A 16,863-nucleotide genomic window follows, 5' to 3' on the forward strand; every position below is an offset into this window, starting at 1 on the left:
ATTACTTGTAACAATGAATTTTTCAATTATTGTTGATAATTTGTTTAAATTAAAAAACATTCAAAAACTGATTACACCATTCAATTCTACGGAAAAAAATTTAAAAAAAACTGTCTCATTGTTTGACACAAAACTATTTTTATACAGTATTGCTATAAACATAAGTCGAATAGTGAATAAATAAAATAAATATTTTTTTTTCCGTAGGATCGATTAGTGTACTTATTTTTATTAAAGTTTGATGAATTCATAGATATACAGTGTGTCCAAGATAAGGATGGGATAGCATTAGGATGTAGGAAACGGTAAAAACCTTTTTAAGCGATTACAATAGTAATATCATCTAATACAGAATTAAAAATGACTAGATTTTGTCATAAAAATAGCAGCGATATATTTAAAAAAATTAATCTGATGATGGCCCGTCGAAGACGAAACGTGGGATTGCAAAAATGTTGACACCATTGGATAGAGCGAAAAAAGTGGCAATGTAAATATGCAATTTAGGTTTAAAATTCGTTTTCAAATAAAGCCATCAGAAAAATATATAACGATTTTGCAAAATTTCGGGTTTTCGAATTTCGCGTCAACAGTTGACTTTGCAGTTAATACTTTATATTGCTGAAATCTCAAATCTGAGATAATTGATCATTTGTGCATTTGTAATTCGACAGATGTTTATAGCAATACTGTACAAAAATAAAGTTTTAAGTCAAACAACAGATTTTTTATTTCACCAAAAAGTATATGTCAAAACGAAAAAAAATAATAACCGAAAAAACGGGGAAGAAGAATTTTTTAAAGAAAAATTTTCCTTGAAAAAAAAAGTGTTTCAGGCCGAAAAAAATGAATATCCCAGAAACTTCTTGATTTTTTTATCTAAAAAAATTTGAGGTTATTTAAGACAGAGAAAGGTATACTTTCACCAAGCTTCGTCAAAATTTAATTATTTTTGTGGAAATGAGAAATAAAAAACGAAAAATCAGAAAAAAAAACTGTTTTTCGCATTTTTCTCGGAAATGTTGAGATTATGTTAAAAAGTGACTTCTACAAAAAGTTGTAGATTTTTGCATGATCTACAACTTTTGTATTGGAGACTTTTTTGTTTGACGTCAACTTTCGCCAGAAATCCCAATGATACAATTTTTCATAACTTTTCAACCCCCCAAATCAACCCTCCGCCGCCCCTGCTCACGCATTTATCTTTTTCACGTTTATCATAAGCCCCTTCACCATTTCCACTTATAAAAGTCCAGGTAACAATTTTTTTTTCTCCAAGTGTAATTTGGTTGGACTAAGGGTGCCCAGTAATTATTGGAAAATATGAAATTGTGGAATCCTTTTTCGATTTTGGTGAAAAAGTTCCAATGAACTTGTATACTACAGTTTTTGAAAAATATCAGCAAAATACAAATTGTGTAGATTAATGACAACTGTTAAGTCGTCAAAAGATTTCAGGACAGAGTATTTTGGAAATAAAATGTTTAAAATTTGTCGGCTAGTATTTATGATTGTGACAAATTTCTCATGAGATAGTATTAACAATTTCCAATATAACCATATTTGGGAGTTAATATGTGAAGTGGAATTATTATTGATCTTTTGGTTGGTTCATATTTTCTTTCAATCATTGCACTCCCGAAAGATTTCACTGTCATTCCCTCTCAACTCCAATAATGCTCAGTGTCCACACTTTTTCGTTAAGTAAGATCAGTATTTTATTGCGCCTTCAAACCATAAAAGACTTTATTGACTTCATCATCATTCCGAAATCTTTATCCCTCTAAAGTGTTCTACAAAAGTCCTAACAGGTGAATTTAATCTCAAAATAGACGAGGAGCTACTTAGCATAATCTATATAAAATATCACTTTTCTGGCAACGTTCCCAACTAGATGTACTCATATCCAGGAAGTTCAAAGTTTACTTTTGAACTTCTTTTTTATTAACATCTTCAGATTATTGGAGTCTTCATTTATTTTTTTCGTGTTTCTTTTTCTGGTAGTACATCAGATTAGATCCATCTCCATCTCAAGAAAGATAAATAGCACTTTTCATATGAACATTGAGGTTCTCTTTAAATAAAACAAGATGTGTGCAAGATTATAAGGGATCGATCATATTGAATGTGGAAATATTAAAAGCTTCTCAGAGCTTCTTAGAATGTTTTTTTGTTCCTTTCATGAAGTATTAAGAATTTGCTGTTATTTTTTTTTAATACGCACATACTATTTCTATGACTTTCATTCACAACTGATTGATAGATCTTCGTTACCTCTTCACTAGCTAAAGCTTATTAATTAATACAATTCGTCTGAACCATACCTAACAAGTATTAACAGTTTATAACTGACTTATATACTTTTCGTGGTGCCAAAACAAGCGCAGTCGTGACTATTTCAATCATACGCGTTCAATCAGACCATTTCTTATCGACCTATTAAAATTCATAGCAGAAAACTTCATCTCAGATAAATCACGTTTTTTCTATCCGTTAATTGTTGACTTCCTTAGAATTTCACCTGAGGCTCCAGGTGTTGTTGTGTACAAGAACAAAAGACTAATCGTCCTGGTATCGTACTCACTGGCGTGCTTCATTGTGTTTAGAAGGCCTAAGGCACGTACAGAAAGAAATTAATATCAACTTTTGAGTTTTGTTTTAGATTACAACAGTGAAACTTGAAGTGATTATAAATGTGGGTATAAAATAAAAATATGTGCCTCTGTATAAATTTGAACCTGCAGTAACAATCGGATAAACTATAGTCTGTCTAGTTTCTTACACTTTTAATATTTTTGAGAAAAAATAGAAAATGGTAATTTGCTATTACCTACTACAGGAGTTCTAGATGGAAATGTCTACTTAAACATCTCCAGTCAAAATCTTGTAAGTACTGGACTAAAACTTAAGTGAAGAAGGCCCTGTTGGGATTAGCTTTTCTTACTGAAGATAATTCATGGATGGGGAACAAATATTCATTTGTCCATCGGGTCATATTTATTGCGAAGTAGATACAATAGAATACGCAATTGAAATATAAAATAAACTTGTTGCTGACTGATGATAAACTACCTACACTAAAATAACCAGATCTAGTTTCATCTTGTCTATGCTCAATTTTCTTTGAGGTTACCGCTAGGCTAATGGAACATGCGACACAGAGAAACATTTGTAGATTCGACAATAACAATCAAACACATATATCGACACATAGACACTTTACTTCTGGAAACTAATCATCAATGAAAAATGTTGCTCCTAGTTACTTCTGTCTGGTCGTGTCTTTAGATCAACAGCAACAAAACATCATCGCCTTTCAGCTATATAGACTATAGCCTTTGGAAAAATACCAAACGAAATTGCTTGCTGTAAAATCTTTTTTTGCTCAGTCGTTTGGAGTATACGATTCATAGTTTTAGACAGCAACCATGCTTACAGATGCATGAGATGTTTTAAAATTGAAGAGATATACTGGTTGGAAACTATCAGCTTTGACAGAATCTTACGTAGAAGAATCAATTAAAAACAAAAATGCAATATCAAATCAAATTTTGTGCATGGAATCAATCTTAAAAAATGTCGTTGTCGCTATTGATGTTACTGTCTATTACATCTACGAGTTGCTAAAACAACGAATTAGAGATGCTGTATAGTCCATATCTTCAGAAGAGATTAGACGCAGCTACAATGAATTCCTTGCACATTTTTTTTCCAAATTTGTTATGTTCATTAAAAAATTAAACCAATTTTGTATGCGAATTATTTTATTTAAGAACTCAAGTAACTTTTTTGAACGATTTTTGCAAAACATCACTTTTCAGAAATATTAACAATAAAGGTAGTTTACTCTCGTGACATTTTCAGATTTTCTTATTTTCTGGACACCCCTTACATGATATATTAAATTTCACCATGGGGGTATGGCAACTTCATTTTAAATTGAAGCAAAACTTTTTATCAAGTGTGCCGTTTTTCCGTAAAATGTAAAATAAAAAAGTTTTTCCTCTTATTCACCCTAACCGCGGACATACTGTAGAAGATATGTTGCATGACGCTCAGAAAATCTTGAAAGTTGCCGCTTTTTCAGAAGCAAATGCTTCTTCCCTATACATGGTTGATAAGAAAAAATTACAAAAAGAGAAAAATAAGAAACAAATTGCATAAAAGAGACATGGGGGTTGGAAATCTTCAAATGTCGCTGGAGAATATTTACAGAAATCTTTTACAAATGAACTAGACATAGCAGATAACATTTAGAGGGGGCAAGACAAAGAGAAATTTATTAATAGTGATAACATTGTCAAAGAAGAAAATTAACAGCAATAATGTCGTTGATTTTTCGAATAAAGCTCAGCCAATGTTGTGCAAACTTGAAATAACCATAAATATGCGTCTGATTGTAGTAAACTGTTTCTAATCCGCTAGGAATAAAGCTAATAGTTTATTTATATATTTTGTAAAACCCTTTGAAAAACGAGATTTATGTAACTATGTATTATATTGTTATTATCCCGCGTGAAAGTAAACCCGTTTGTCGAGACAAATTGCCCATCTCCCATTCACCCAGTTAACCAGCTGGTATATAAATCAACGTTATCGTGATATAATTATAATAGCCTGATCTTTATCAGCAAGTAAATTAAATATATCTCGGAACTAATCTTTCTAACTTTCACTGCTTATATTAATAATTTAATGTGTACAAAACCTCGGAAAATATTGTGAAAATATATTATAAAGTGCTGACAACATCGTAACATTGATCGATTTTCCTAATTCAAGAGAAAAACAATAAGTATTCCTCATTTGTTAATTAGTATTTATGTATTACGAAATCCAATAATATACAGAGGTTCCCAGATAAATATGCTTCGGTATATTTCGCTGTAAATACGAATCAATTATAAGTAACGTGCGCTTATGTATATGTTTTTTAGCATAACTTCTGGAATAATACCTTACCGAGGAAGGTTGGATAGATTAAACTCGCTAGCCACAAGCAAGTGCTTCTTGGTGGTCCATAATCACTCTGTTCACAGCCTAAACATATATATCTTACATATCTTGATTTACAAGTTCTTACACCCCTTTTTAAATCTCGATTACGGGCTATTATTACACCAACATAAATATACCACGCAGAGAGGGAAAATCCATAATAAGTTTGTACTAGATGATTAGCTTAGCTTTTTCCTGAGAAGTGGCCTTTTGTTTGATGAATTCCGATAGAGAAAAACCGGGTAAAACGGATACACAAATTCTTTTTCATTAAAACAGTTAAATGAATAACATTTTATAGATTTCAGTATACAACAAAATAAATATAAATATACTTATATTTTTTTTTATGAAAAATGTAGACTACTACTACTAAATTCCTATAATATTACTATAATATTACTAAACAAGTATATACAGGGCGTTATATTTGAAATGGATTCTTAAATAGTAATAATATAAAAAAAGTATTTCAAATAAAAGCTTTAAAATTTTATTTTCAAACGGAAGATCCTGGTATATTATTACATTTAATATTCCATTAAATTAGCTTTCAAACATGTACTACATCCCCAAAAATATCAAATGTATGCTAAACCAAACACAAGAGGGAGATGCGGATTCTAACATTTGTTCAATTATGAAAAAAACTAACTTTTACATTACCTAACTTCAATCTAAGGTTTGTAATTACTATTTTTAAAACTTTATTTAATTTATTAACCGCTACATATACTTAAAAATGTATTTATTGGTAAAAATTATCCTAACAAAATGCTATATCTGAATTTTAAATATCTTTAAATCTAATATTAAATATCTTTCTTAATAACAAAGGCAAAGAAAATAGTCTTTTTTAAGTTGATGCAAGCATAGTGATAATTACGGAGAAACAATATAGGACGTTTAGAAAGAAAAAGCATTTTGTAACACCATGTATAGAAATATGTTTATTTCTGATGTTTATTTATAATACACTATTTTGAAACCTTTAAATAATATCTCCTCAATTTTTGGGTATTCTACTTCAATTGAATAGTACTATATTTTCTACTTAACTGCATACATCTAACAGCTAATGTGAAAAAGATCATATTTCTTCATATTTTCTTGTAAATGTTGAACGAAAGTTATTAAATGGGGTTAACAACTTACTCAAATTAAATGTTGTTATTTTTGCTTCATAAACATATTTGATAATTACAAATGGCTAGTTATTAATTATGCTCGGTCACAACAACATCGTGCTGCCAATTTGCGGAATATTACTTCAGTATTAAGGATTTTTCAAGTTGAAAATGACCAAGAAACACACTTTCGTTAATAGACATCTAAAACATCTAAAAAGCGTTTACGAAAGATTTTTAAATCATCGAAAATATACCTGTTATTAAAAAACTTCACATCTAATATTTTCAATCGACTTTTCAAACCTTTTTTTTAAATTCACTAGGAATGCCCATTTGAATCTTTCAGGACGTAGGTAAGAATCTTATGCAACATAGAAATTCTCAATGATTATCCTGTCATATGAATATCAAAGAATATTGCTGGAAGCACTCTCTTAATTTTATAGAATTTTTAAACTTCATGAAATGTAAATAGGCAATTTAAAGTAAGACCCCAAAGTACAGCTAGAAGCTCAGTCACTGCAGGGCTTATATAAAGATTGTTACAGAAATAGATTTATTGGGCTTAAAGAATTTAGTCTGAATACACAGTTACTCGTTTCATATGCCTTTTCTCGGTTGTTATTATTATTTGCCTAGTTATTCCATTAGAATAATATGATGCGAAGGAATAACGACTTTATTTATATAGAAAATATTTTCTGTAATAACAAAAAATTGATTAAAATATTTATAAAATTACTGTTGCTATGTCAACAAATTATGTTCCTAATAAATATAATGCAAAAAATTATTATTTCAAAATTCCCATGCGATCCAACTTATTTCTTTCATATCTATTGCAAGTATTGCATCACAATAATCTCGTATGTAGTTTTAGAAACAGGAATTTTTATAAAAGTTCCCATTGCGGTTAACCGATTTCCAAGCATGTGTATTTGTATGTGTGTATTTGTTTATTCTTGCATTGTAAACAAAACAAATATTTCCAAAACTATCAAACGATTAGGATATTCTCTAGTGACTATGTCTCATCAATTATATTTGAATCATCTAAAGTCGGTCATTAATCAGGGACTGTAATTTTTCGACTCCCGAGATGCAAATCACAATTAAATTATATTATATAATATTCTCTTTTGACTATATCTACCTTATTATTAGAGATAGACTCATCAATAGATTTATTATTTTAATTTTGTAAGAGATTTGTATTCAAATATATGAAAACAATTATTTCAAGGCAAACATATACAGAGTGTCACAAATATAACATAGGATTTGAATTGTGCGCCATTTTTATGTCGAAGAGTTGGCAGCATTGTGTACCGTCATATGATACGGTTAGACAAAATGAAGCGCTATACTATGAGCGGGTGAATATTGGGGAAATTCCTTATAACTGCGGAGAGTATGTAGCTGAGACTGTGCGCAAATTATTTCCGCCCCGAACGGAAAACAGGTTCGGTTGCAGACAAATATTGCTACGGTGTGTGATAGTGTGTGTCACTGCAATTAAACATTTCAAAAAGCACAATGCATCGGATTTTAATACAAGGTTTACATCTGCATCCATTCACGATTTAGCTAACCCAGGAATTGAAACCAGACAACCACTTAATGTGTCGGACATTCGTTATTGGATGTTGGAAAATCAACAAGTGGACGGTGATTTTACTATCATCTTTAGCGAAGAGACGCATGTCCATTTTAGTATGTGAACAAGAAGAACTGTCGAATTTGGGGCAGTGACAATCCTCCTGTCATTCAAGATCGACCACTCAAAGAGTGACAGTGTGGTATGGATTTTACGCTGATGGGGTGATTGGATCATTCTTTTTTGAAAATGAGGCTTTAAACACAGTGACTGCCAATGGAGAATAATATCGAAAGGTGGCGAAACTTTTTGTGGCCTCATTTGGATAGCATGGATTTGGATGACATGTGTGGTTCCAGCAGGATGATGCTATCTGTCATATGGCACGGAAAACTATCCACTTGTTACGTCAGAATTTATAGGACGACTCACTTTACGTAACAGTGAAGTGACTTGGCCACTAAGATTATACTATCTTACGCCATGTGACTTTTTCCTGTAAGGATTCGTAAAGTCCAAAGTTTATTCTGCTCAGATGAGTACCATTCCTGAATTAAAGGATGAAATTCGGAGAGTTATTAATGAAATTCAACAGCAGGTTTGTGAAAGAGTGATACAAAATTTTCTTAAAATAAGTCGAGCATGTCAAATGAACTGTCCGATATCCTATTTCATATTTAATGGTCCTTTAAAGATGTATAAACTTTACCAACATTAATTACCCAATAATTTTTTTTTCAACATATGCGTTTCTTCTGATACACCCTCTATTAAACGAGATGTTTACAACTTTTCTTACATATCTTTTTTTCCAAGATTGCTATACAGCGTGTGCCAATAGAATGTCTATAAACACATACCTAATAGTCATAAAAAATATTTCTTGTGAGTAAAACAATATAAAATTTCCAAAAGCATTGCGAAAACATATTTATAAACTGTCCTATTTATAAATTTTACCGAAAAGAACATATTTCAGAATCAAACAAAACATATTTGAAAATTTCTCCTATCCGGAATAAATCATGTGTCAAAATTTCACCACCTATAGTTTGTTTACGATATTTTTCATATTGCTGAATAACTAATTGACAAAACTAAATTAATTACAATTTTTGTTAATAATTAATTTAAATTTCTAGCTCATCAAAATAGCGCAGTGTATTTTTCCACGTCTTGCAATGATTTTTCTTCGGTTAATCAGTCAGTAGGCCAAGGTTTTGTTTAAAGAAATAGGTATAAATTATTTTAAACAGTTTAATATGTCATGTCGCGCCAGTTAGACGACCTGTGGTTCGGAACATATTAACATAGATGAGGTGTTATATATAACCAGGATAAAACATGTGTTTGGACAAAACAGATATATTTTGACTCAATAATTGTAAACCGTGAATAGTAAAGATGGTTTTATCATTACCAGTGGAAAATACATCTATGTTGATACAAATGTGTACATCTAAGGTCATTAGACAATTAGAGTCATTTAAAACTATAAAAAATATATGCTATACGTTACTGAAGGGATTGCAGAGTTTGTTATCCTTTGAAACAGAAAGGAAAAGAAAATGCAGTAGTTCTCTTTGAGAGCACAGACAATGTAGCTTCGCTCCAGACCGCTGAATTGGACAGCAGTTTTAAATTTCCGAATCGCTGATAGAGTACACCACCAGCAAAATTTTAGGAAGACTCAAATGCAGCGCATTCCTACCCGTATCCTAGCAACATATAAACAACACTTTGGCAATGTTGCTGTTACTTACTGTATTTATTTAAATATATCATGTAGTATTGATAAAAATGTTTTAAAGAATCAACGAATATCTATGTACTTTTATATGATATTCTGCAGCGGTGTCACAGTTAAGTTATTTAATCATAATTTCGTTAATTGGCTAGGTACTATTTACATTTTTTGATGTTGAAATACTGCAGAAAATATATTTCCAAATAAACAAAATTTTAAACAGCAAATATACATATACATTTTTTAATATTTATAACCTTAAGTACAAATGTACAATCCTTATTGAAATAACAAATAACGATTTTTATAACTAACATTTACAGCAACATAAGGAGTGTTGCAACTCGTATTAATTACAGCATATCCGTTGATCTTCTGGTGCTGGTTCCGGATCTTTTATGCCTATAGATAGACTGCTTGTGATAAAACTTTTATTTTAACAAATTATACATTAACAAAATGTACAGTTACGGAGCTTGTCAAACAAAAATTAGACAGAACATTGACACTTGCACACTCGTCAATAATAAAAGGAAAATACACAGTTTGGGATCAAACATACTCCCCCCCGTTGAAAACTTATGAGTTTTTAACTAGTTTAAAGGTAGGACACATAATTTTGTGATAGGACGTAAAAAGATACCTGCTTTGGTTTTAATCTCAACTACCCGTGCGCGACCATCGCGACCAGGAATGATCTTAGTAACTCGAGCCAACGGCCATTGTAAAGGAGGCACATTTTCGTCTTTGACGAGCACTAGCGAATTTTCATTAATGTTAGAATGACTTTTAAACCATTTGGGACGACTTTGAAGTTGATTTAAATATTCTGTTCGCCAGCGCTTCCAAAATTGCTGTTGTAACTGTGTGCATTGCTGCCAAAATGATAAGCGGTTGACCGGTGTTTCAGTTATGTCGCGTTCGGGATAACTTGTTAGCGGTGCGTGAATAAGAAAATGACCTGGAGTTAGATATTGTAAATCGTTGGGGTCGTTTGATAACGAACACAACGGTCTAGAGTTAAGAATGGCTTCTACTTGGTTAAGCACTGTAGCCAGTTCTTCGTAAGTAAGAGTTAAGTTTCCAATTACTCGTTTAATGTGATACTTAGCAGATTTGATGCCTGACTCCCAAATACCACCCCAGTGCGGGCTATGTGGTGGTATGAACTTCCAGGTGATACCTTGGTTGGTGGAAGAGTCTTGAACTTGCGAAATATGACGTTTATTAGAGAGTAATTCATAAAGATCTCGGAGTTGGTTATTTGCACCAACAAAGTTTAAACCATTATCACTGAAAATTGTATTGGGCTTTCCACGGCGAGAAATAAAGCGTTTTAACGATAACAGAAAGGTTTCCGTTGTCATATCCGATACCAATTCGATATGGATGGCCTTGGTTACCATGCAAACGAATAGGCACATGTAAGCTTTGGTTATGACGGACTTTCGTAGGCGTGATTGGCGAATAAATAATGGCCCACCATAGTCTACACCAACTTTTGAAAATGGACGCGCAGTTCTTACTCGGTCATGTGGAAGTGCTCCCATCAGTTGTTCTGCAGTGATTGCTTTTAAACGGAAACAAGTAACACACTTGTTGATTATCTTTTTAACTTGACGTTTGCCATTTAATGGCCAGTAACGAAGTCTTAGATGTGCTAAAACCAGTTGTGGTCCTGCATGTAACAGAGAAAAGTGTACAGATTGTATTATTAAAAGTGTGACGTGATGGTTTTGAGGAAGAATAAGAGGATATTTTTGGTCGTAACTTACATCTGCGTTTTGTAACCTACTTGATACACGTAACATCCCGTTTTTGTCTAGAAATGGATTCAGAGTTTTTATTGAGCTTTTACTTAAATCTCCATTGTTTGTTAAAGCAGCAATTTCTTTGCTAAAAGCTTGATTCTGAACAATTCGAATTATAGCCAAATGTGCGCGATTGATTTCGGCGACTGTTAATGGACCTTGAATTCGATCGCGTGTTAGTCTAGCATTGTTACTGAACCGAAAACAATAAGCTATTGCTCGATTGAGACGTGTTAAATTTGAGAATCTGCTAAAATCTTGATCGACCTTAATGACAGTATGGACGCTTGTTTTGCGTTGTTCTGGTAGTTCAAGTTCTATTTCCACGGTTCCGGCATTTGGAAAAGAATTGTCGTATTTGCAGAGCCAGGTGGGACCGTTCCACCAAATCCCATTCGTGATGAGTGAATTTGGATCTGTTCCGCGAGACAAAACATCGCTTGGATTGTCTTTTGTTTTCACGTGGCTCCGTTGAAACCCGTTGGTCAATTCTTGAATTTCGCTAACTCTGTTGGCTACGAAGGTGTTCCATCGACCTGGAGGAGAATTTATCCAATTAAGTACAATACTTGAATCAGACCACAGATGCACTTTGGAAGGTTTTAGATTTAAAATGTTGATTATCCGACGCGTTAGACGTGCCATAAGCAAAAAACCGCACAGTTCTAAGCGAGGTAATGTTATCGGTTTGAGTGGTGCTACTTTCGATTTTGCACAGATTAGCCTTGTACTAACTGCTCGAGTGGAGTACAAAACACGAAGATAAATGCACGTACCGTATGCCTTTTCTGAGGCGTCAGAAAAAGCGTGAATCTCTATCGCAATTATAGAATCACTAAGAAATAGCCACCGAGGTACAGATATGGCGGTCATGTGTATGATACCTTTCTCGAATTCTTGCCACTGTTTTAATATATCAGGAGGTAGGGGATCATCCCAATTGAGATTTCTAGACCAAATTTGTTGTAGTAGTAGTTTACCTCGAATTATAACTGGTCCCAAAATTCCCAATGGATCGAACATTTTTCCGATAAATGATAAGATATTTCGCTTAGTACAATTAGTAACCGGTTGATCGATTGGTGAGCTAAACTGAAACATATCCGTAGTAGGATTGTAGCCAAGTCCTAAAGTTTTAACTGATAGATCATTGTCTGTTAAATGAATGTCAACTTTGTCTGCTGAAGACGTGGTAGTATCACAGAGAACCGATTTTTGATTAGAAACCCATTTGTGGAGCTTGAAACTTGCTAGCGATAGTAACTCATTTAATTGAGCTTTGAGTTCTGCTAAACCTACAAGAGTATCTGATCCCGAAAGGATATCATCTACGTAGGTGTCCTGACGTAAAGCGTTACTAGCTAATGGATAGTCGGTTGCGTAATCGTCCGCTAATTTGACTAGGCTTCGTGTTGCTAGAAACGGAGCTGCGCTTGTTCCATACGTAACTGTTACTAACGTAATGCATTGTAAAGGATCGTTTGGATTATCTCTCCACAGAATGCGCTGCAAGTCAGTGTCTTGATCTGCTACTTTTATTCCCCGATACATCTTTTCGATGTCTGCTGTAATCACGTATTTATGTGTGCGAAACCTACATAGTATGTCGAATAGTTCAGGCTGCACTGTTGGCCCAGTCAAAAGTATGTCGTTCAATGAATACCCGCTGGTGGTCTTTAGCGAAGCGTCGAAAACGACTCGTAGTTTTGTAGTAAGACTAGACTCCCTAATCACCGGATGATGCGGTAGGAAGTAGCCGTCGGTGTTGTCGTTTTTGAATATTGACAAATCGAGATTTGAATATTTCGCGTGGCCAAGGGAAATATATTCATGAATGAATTTTTTGTATTCTAGTTGGAGTTTTTCGTCTTTTAATAAACGTCGTTCTAATGAGTAAAATCTACGTAACGCCATGTTAAAAGATCCGCCTAGTAGAGAACGAGCTGTATCGTCAATGAATGGTAAACGCACTGTGAAGTGGCCATTGGAAAGACTAGTATTTTCCACGAATGATTTCTCGCATAATCGCTCTTTGGGATTACGAAAATGAATGCTATTAGTGTTAGAAGTGACTTCTTCTAATTTCCAGAAACGCGAAATTATTTCGTCGACGTCCCTTGTTGAGGTTGAACATAAAGCTCTTACTTGATGCGAGTAACTTGTCGGAGCCTTGCCCGTTACAATATAGCCTAACTTTGTATCTTGGAGAAACGGTAAATTGTTTCCAAGTTGTTTTGATTTGAATGACATTATTTCAAAAAATAAGTCACCTCCAATGAGTATATCAACTTGCGTGGGAGTATGATATTCTGGATCTGCTAATGCGATATAGTCAGGTATGGTAAACTTATTTGTGTTAACTGGATAATGTGGTAAATCTGCAGTAATGCTGTCTAAAATTGCGCATGACAATTTGGCTGTGAAGTCTGTAATACGTGATTGTATTTTTATATCTACCATTTTTGTTACTTGTATCGGATTAGAAGATAAACCTAAAACTTGAATATTTTGATTGTAGGCCCGTAAATCGGTTTGTTTAAATAATTTAGTTGTGATAAATGAAGTTTGGCTTCCAGAATCTAACAACGCTCTTGCACGTATAAATTTTCCGTTAGCAGTGACAACATTTATTTGCGCTGTGGGTAATAATACTTGTACGTTGTTAGTATTGTTAGTATGTAAAACCGTAGCGTTGCCCGCAGTATCAGATTTACTCTCGGATGTATTCGTCGAAACGCCCTGTATATTTGAAGTAGGTTTATGCAAGTAAGTATGATGCCGCTTATCACAAAGTCTACAATTGCTCGACTTGCATTGATTTGTTGAATGACCCTTTTTTATGCAATTGTAACATAAACCGTTTTTAGTAACAAATTCCTGTCTTTGATCCACGGTGCATGCCTTGAATTTAGGACATTGATAAATTGAATGTTTTTTGTTAGAACAAAATTCGCATTTGTGTTCGAAATGAGTATTTGAAAATTCGCTAGTTACATGTGTGAATGTGCGCTGTTTCTGTTTGTTTTGATTGCTGTGAGTGGAATGTGCCACCTTTACAAGGGCACTGCACTGACGTTCCACGATGTCTAAAAAGTTTTCCACAGTGGGTAATTCGGTTTTTGTTTTTTCTAACTCGTATGCTTTGTGAGTATGAAAATCTAATTTTTTAGTAAGAATGCATACAAGGATTACATCCCAATGTTCAACTGGCATTTTTAGCGCTTCTAACGAACTCAAGTGTTGTCGAACATCAGTTAAGAAGTTTCTCAAGTTTTGGGCATTCCCTTTAGCGATGGGAGGTATGTCCAAAATACTAGAAATATGAGCTTCAATAATGTCGAATTTATTATCGAAACGTTTTTTGAGTATTTTTAATGCTGCCGGGTAGTTTTCTGACGTTAATCTTAAATTGTTGATTAAGTTAAGCGGTTCGTTTTTTAAAAAACCTTTGAGATAATAGAAACGTTGAATGTCCGTTAATTTTTGGTTATTATGTATCATACCAGTAAATGCATCGAAAAATGCGTCCCATTCTTCAGCTATGCCTGTAAAGATGGGAACATTCACGTGAGGGAGTTTGATTGAACTATTATCTACATAAACATTACTTGAGCTATTTTGATTTGTTACCGTATTGCCATCGTCTAAGAAAGGTTTACATAAAGCTAAAGTATCGTAGTACATTGTCTCGACTGCAATACGTTCGGTTTCTTTAGATTCATCTCTAGCCTCTATTTGATACTGTACATCTAGAAATTGTTGATAATTTTCAATGAAAGCATCTTTTCTTACTGAAAGTTCGTGCTTATAAGCTGTATCTAAGTGATCTTTGACATATTCGTGAATGCGTATCAGTGTGTCTTTGATACACGTTGCCTTTTTTTGAAGCTTGTCCATGTTTCGACCTTTTTTATAGATGTTGAGTATAAATTATGAGACTAGTATTCACTTTAGAACAGTTAGTTTGATTTTACAGTATACACAAATATTTTAAGATGTAAAATATCTTGCATGAGATAGAATAAGAAATGATTGTTTTTGCTTACTAATCCTTCCGAATTTATAAACAATTTTTATCCGCACGTGTGCGGTGCTGTTTTTGTTGTTGTGACGAACCTGCTGCTCACTACGCTGCTGCTGTGGGCTGTGGAGTGTGGAGGTCCGAGCGCCGTTCCGTCGTCGTCGTCGACGTCAGGAAAGCTCGCCGTGCCGTAAAGGTTTCGTTGGGCTGTCGCGCTGCCGGGATGCTGCTTTGCCGTTGCTGGCTTGAGGCTGGAGAATCGCTGCTTGAATTCCCTTCCCGTACAGGAACACCACTTGTTGTTGCTAGCTTGAAGGACCGTTGATGCTTTTGCAATGTTTTATCTATAGGTACATCCGGCTCGAAGGACCAATAAATATGTTGCAACTCGTATTAATTACAGCATATCCGTTGATCTTCTGGTGCTGGTTCCGGATCTTTTATGCCTATAGATAGACTGCTTGTGATAAAACTTTTATTTTAACAAATTATACATTAACAAAATGTACAGTTACGGAGCTTGTCAAAACAAAAATTAGACAGAACATTGACACTTGCACACTCGTCAATAATAAAAGGAAAATACACAGTTTGGGATCAAACAAGGAGAATACTTAAAAACGAAATAACATTAAAATACCTACAATTTTTACAATTTTTCAACATGCAAGTAATTGTGATGATATAGTTGAAAATATGCTTTAATTTACTATTTATTGCTACAAAAACAAATTCAGAATTATCAAACATTTCGTCCTGTATTTTTTCTTTCAAAATATATTATTAGACCTCAAAATTTACAAGTATTGTAAATGTTGAGGTCTAATAATATAGTTTGTTGAAGTGTCTCCACAAAAATGTGTCTAAAGGACTGAGATTGGGGCTGTTTTCTGGCCACCTAAGGTTTCTAATAATATTTTTACAGTGTTCGTTGACGGGACTCGTCCTCCAAAATAAATTTTCCGATATTCCTCAAGAACTTTTGCACATTATTGTTATTTAAATAATACAGTTTAATTATGTTTTATTTTTCGTCATCAGAATAACCCATTTTAATTTTTTTAAATAAAAATGGGTTATTCTGATAACGATGTATTTTTAAAGGTCATTTTTGTCTGATTGTGTGCGAAATAGAGTTATAGTGTGCGATAGAGATAGACTGACTTTGTCGTCATAGAGGGCTTTTATCGCTCTGTCTCTCTCTCTCTATGTCTCTCTGCTGCCTTCAGGAATCTCTGGGGCTTCCCCGGCATCTTCAGGACATCTAGGGAGGGAGCGTGGGGTAGAGCGCGTGGCCTTTTTAGCCTACGTCATCGAGCTATGACCTCACAACGTAGGAGAAAAAAAACGGTATTTGCTTGTAACTCGGAAATGACTCAAAATATCAAAAAATCTCCAATGGTTTTGTTGGGTGATCGAGTCCGCATACCGAAAAATAAAAATCGGGACCAACAGTGTGAGTCGTCAAAGAAAAAAAAAGTGTTTATAACTCCGAAACGGTGCGTTGAATCGAAAAAATAATAATTTAAAAGATCTCCTCCTGATTGTCCGTTCTGCAT

General features: G+C 33.7%; 1 protein-coding gene across 1 annotated transcript; it reads right to left on the reverse strand.

Moving 5' to 3' along the window:
• Nucleotides 1-10,115: 10,115 nt before the first annotated feature.
• LOC111692188 lies at nt 10,116-15,180 on the reverse strand (the record flags this gene model as incomplete). Its single annotated transcript, XM_023456006.1, has 4 exons — nt 12,060-15,180; nt 11,580-11,819; nt 10,434-10,679; nt 10,116-10,229 (listed from the first exon to the last, which is right to left on the reverse strand). Coding segments are annotated over exons 1-4 (3,721 nt in total), but the record flags the coding sequence as incomplete, so codon positions are not given.
• Between the last annotated feature and the right edge of the window lie 1,683 nt (nt 15,181-16,863).

Source organism: Anoplophora glabripennis, unplaced genomic scaffold, assembly GCF_000390285.2.
Source record: "Anoplophora glabripennis isolate ALB-LARVAE unplaced genomic scaffold, Agla_2.0 scaffold1078, whole genome shotgun sequence".
In the NCBI taxonomy this organism is placed as follows: Eukaryota; Metazoa; Arthropoda; class Insecta; order Coleoptera; family Cerambycidae; genus Anoplophora; species Anoplophora glabripennis.